At 55.5% G+C, this 4,703-nt stretch overlaps 1 protein-coding gene across 1 annotated transcript; it reads left to right on the forward strand.

The window, feature by feature from the left end:
• The first annotated feature begins 1,669 nt into the window (after nt 1-1,669).
• Nucleotides 1,670-4,107, forward strand: LOC100281786 (protein kinase). The gene has a single exon (NM_001154706.1). It carries the CDS (start codon nt 1,756-1,758, stop codon nt 3,940-3,942), a length of 2,187 nt encoding a protein of 728 aa, NP_001148178.1. The 5' UTR covers nt 1,670-1,755; the 3' UTR covers nt 3,943-4,107.
• Nucleotides 4,108-4,703: the final 596 nt, after the last annotated feature.

The raw sequence follows: 4,703 nt of genomic DNA on the forward strand, positions 1-4,703 counted from the left end.
CCTGTCTAGGTAAAACTCACCCTTGTGAGAAACCCTAGACAAGAAAAAAGAGTACAGCCCAGCTCATTAAAAAGTTCATTGTCCTTACAACAAAGTCCAGGTGCATAATATTACAGTCCCATTACACAAATGGTCACAAAGGGACTAATCAAGATAAAGATTTTCAAATGTTTCTTCAAGCTCTTTGTCATCCACCATGTGTTGCATCCTTGCTTCGACATCCTCCCAATCTTTAATGCATGTCAACATCTCAACCACATCAGACTTCAACCTCCTCCTCCGTTCATCGATGATCCTGCCAGTTAAACTAAAAGTGGATTCTGAAGAGATGGTAGACACGGGAACAATTAAAATATCTTTAGTCATAATTGACAGTACTGGATAAGTGAGTTTGTGCTGATGCCACCGGTGCAAGATGTTGAAATCATCAGTTAACTGGTTGACGGTGTCACAATCTAAGTAAGAAATGAGTTCAGAAGCATTAGAAGCTGAAGAGTTTGCAGCAGCAGAGCAGTTGCAGAGGTATCTCTAGCAATGTTTAGAGTAGAAGCAAAAGAATGCATACCAACAGAATTACCCACATCATCAGCATCATCATAAATTTCATCCCAAGCAGACCGTTTCTTACCAGACAAGTTAGGAGGGACAACCCTGTTCAATCTAACAGATCCATACTTCTCTTCTTACCAGATAAGTTAGGAGCACCAGGATCTCCGCAGGCAACCCTAATATGCCGGACCCAGTTGGTGTATATGACACCGGAGGGGGAGAAGAAGACAGAAGAGAGGAGACATATGAGGGAGAACGGAGCTAGGGTTATGGATCTGAGTTACCCGGTTCACAAATGCGCAGATCTGTTGCGGTGCTTGAGGATGGAGCAGGGGAGAGGATCTCCGACGAGCGACGATCGATCCGAGCGGAGGCGGAGAGCCGGAGACCGGAGAGGCGGAGAGGGAGACCGCAGACCGGAGCGCTGAGCGGAGGCGGAGGGAACGAGGGAGAGGAGAGTTTGCCGCCCAATCGCCCGCAGCTGAGAGCAGAGAGCCTGAGAGCGAGTGAGTGACTTAGGGTTTGAGTTTGACGCAAGCGCAGCCGCTCGGTTTACACGCGCAGCCGCAGACGGATGGCTGGGCTGGGCCACGCACGCTGTGCTGGGCCGTGCCATAGCCGTGCCAGCCCATTTAACCGTGTCGGGCGTGGGCTGACACTACGGGCCGAGTTGGTGGCCCAGCACGACACTATGTACGGGCCGGGCCCGACACTGGCACTATATGGAACGGGTTGTGTCGTGTCTGGGACGTGCTTTTTAGTGCCGTGCCCGGACCGGCCCACCGTGTTAGTGCCATATGGCCATCTACAGTCATGTAAGACCTCTGGTCAACAGTCTATATTGACCGGTCAATGATCAATGTTGATTTAGCCCATGTTGAGTGAGATCTGAAGGACCATCACCGTTCAGAGAGATAGAGAGCCCGTTGTTCCTTATCGTTAGCTTCCACCCAACACAATCATTGTCATCCAAGAATTGGAGTGGAGCCTTGTCCTTTTTGTTGACCGGGAACGGGACGACGACTTGCTCGACAACCAGGTCCACGCTGCCTCCATCAGTCGTGATCGTCACGGACACGGTCACACCGTCACCACACACGGGTTCTACTCCAAAGATTATTTTTACATGTCGCCCTTCTTCATCCTCCCAACACTCAAGGCCACAAACCAAATGCTGCTAACTACTCCAGCTAGCTAGCAACAATAATGGCGGCCTGCCGTCCCTCCGGCCTCAGCGTCTTGTGCAGCCTCTACCGTCTCTACATCTGCATGCTGTTCATCCATGTCCCTCGGGCTCACTCGCTGTCCTTCGACCTCAGCTTCTCCAAACCCCAGAGCCCAGACCTCTCCTCCCAGAAGATAAACTTCAACGGCGACGCGTACCCCACTCCAGAAACGCTCGAGCTGACGCGAAACCAGCATGACCAAAGCAGCACCAACAGCATCGGCCGGGCGACGTACGCGCAGCCGGTGCCGCTGTGGGATGGCGCCACCGGCGAGACGGCCAGCTTCACCACCACCTTCACCTTCCGGATCAGGCCGGACTCGTGGAGCCCGTACCCCGGCGACGGGATGGCGTTCTTCCTCGGCCACTACGGGTCAGATATCCCCGTCCAGAGCGGCGGCGGCATGCTCGGCCTCGTCCCGACCCACACCAACGGCACCGGAAACGGCACCGTCGTCGCCGTCGAGTTCGACACCTTCCAGAACCCGACGAACGACGACATCAGCAGCAACCACGTGGGCATCGACGTCGACTCCCTCAACTCCACGGCGTCCACGGACACCACCTCGCCGACCAAGAACCTCACGTCCGGTTACCTGATGGCGGCCACCGTAAGGTACGAGAACGTCACCAGGTTGCTCGCCTTGGAGCTCACCGTCAACGACACGTCCTACTACGTCAACGCAACTGTCGATCTCAAGGGCTACCTACCGGAGCGTGTAGCCGTCGGCTTCTCCGCGGCGACTGGAAATGGCGGCGAGCAGCACCAGGTGCTGTCATGGTCATTCACGTCCACTCTGCCGGAACCACCGGCACCGGCACCGGCACCGCCGCCGCATGCGACACCAGACAACAACCAGCCTCCCAAGAAGAAGAGATCAGTCGGGACCACGGGCCTGATAATCGCCGTGCTTGTGCCTCTGCTATCTCTCCTGGCGTGTGCGGCAGGCGTGCTGGCAAGGCGAAAACTCAGGGGAAGAAGAAGAAGAAGACCGCCAAACGGTAGCAGCGACGACGACAACGATTACCAAGAACAGGACAACGGCAGCAGGGCGGAGCTCGAGAGAGGAGTGGCTGCCACCGGCCCCCGGCGGTACGCGTACCGCGACCTGGCCGCCGCCACCGACAACTTCGCCGAGGACGGCAAGCTCGGTCGCGGTGGCTTCGGGAGCGTCTACAGGGGCAAACTCACCGTCGCCGGCGAAGAGCGGCCCGTGGCGATCAAGGTGTTGTCGTCGGAGTCGTCGGCGCAGGGCAGGAAGGAGTTCGAGGCGGAGGTGAGGATCATCAGCCGGCTCAAGCATCGCAACCTCGTGCAGCTCCTGGGCTGGTGCGACAGCCGGCACGGCCTCCTGCTCGTCTACGAGCTGGTGGCCCAGGGCAGCCTCGACAGGCATCTCCACGGCAGCGAGCGCTTCTTGGCGTGGCCGGACAGGCACCAGATCATCCTCGGCCTGGGGTCGGCGCTGCGGTACCTCCACCAGGAGTGGGAGCAGCGCGTGGTGCACGGCGACATCAAGCCCAGCAACATCATGCTGGACGACTCGCTGGGCGCCAAGCTCGGCGACTTCGGCCTGGCCCGGCTCGGAGACCACGGCGGGCGCTGGCACACCACCAAGGCCGTGCTCGGCACCGCGGGGTACATCGACCCGGAGTTCGTCAACACGCGCCACCCGAGCACCCACGCCGACGTGTACAGCTTCGGCATCGTCCTCCTCGAGGTCGTCTCCGGCCGGTCCCCGGTGGTCCTGCTGCCCGGCGAGCCGCCCTTCGTTCTGCTCAAGTGGGTGTGGGGCCTGTACGGACGGAACGCGGTCCTCGACGCGGCGGACGAGCAGCTGAGGGGCGGCGGCGACGACGACGAGTGCATCGAGAGGGCACTCGTCGTCGGGCTCTGGTGCGCCCACCCTGAGCAGAGCGAGCGGCCGTCCATCGCGCAGGCCATGCACGTCCTGCAGTCGGCGGACGCCAGGCTGCCGGCGCTCCCGCCGCAGATGTACAAGACGGCGTCGGACCTCGCCGTCACCGGACGTTCCTACGGCGTTTTGTCCGTGGAAAGCTACAGCGGCGGTGACTCCTCTACGACGACTACGACCGCCGGCTACTCCAAAACTTCTTCAGGCTCGTCGACCACGGCCTTGCTCCGAGATTCAAAAGAGAGACCTTGATTCTGCAAAAATAAAATAAAAAATCCTATGTGGGAGCTGAACTGTAAAAAAAATGTGTTTTCAGTTTTGTTAATTTGGGCTGAAGCCTGAAGCTAACACTTTCAGTTTTGAATCTTCCTTCACACCGGTTGTCCATATTTCTTTTGCGGCAATAGAAAAATTCAGAACATATCGATCAACGCATCGTGGCAGACCAAGAACCCGTTGATGGATTCAGCGTAGGTAAAGCTTCTTCCAATGTTTTCATCGAATTTCATGTATTGCAAGGGTTTTCTTTACTTGTTTTATGTTCTGTTTACAAGTGTACGAAAAACTGAAAGACCAAGATCGAAGATCATTGCAAATACCGAAGATGATATGGTGACCAATCATGAAATATCTGCCGACAAAACGAAATGTGGAGCTATAACTGAGGCCCCTGGGCAGGAGAGTCCCGGGAAAACGATGGTTGAGCCGGGACGAGTCCAGGTAGAACTCCTCCTAAACCAAGGCCGAGTATACCTAGAAAAAAAAAATGCTGACTAGGGTGCAAAATTATTTAGGACTAGTTTTGAAACATAAATCCTCTCTACAATTCGTATGAATTGAGTGAAAAAAACGCTAATTTCTCACTCAATCTCCGAGAATCACTAGGGGAAATTATTTAGAACTAGTTTGAAAACTTAAATCTCCTCCATGATTCCTAGGAATTGAGTGGAAAAATAAGATAATTTTCTACTCGAGCTCCAGAAATCCCATAGGGAGTTTAAGTTTCTAAACTA

The sequence above is a fragment of the Zea mays genome, chromosome 3 (genome assembly GCF_902167145.1).
Source record: "Zea mays cultivar B73 chromosome 3, Zm-B73-REFERENCE-NAM-5.0, whole genome shotgun sequence".
NCBI classification, from domain to species: domain Eukaryota; kingdom Viridiplantae; phylum Streptophyta; class Magnoliopsida; order Poales; family Poaceae; genus Zea; species Zea mays.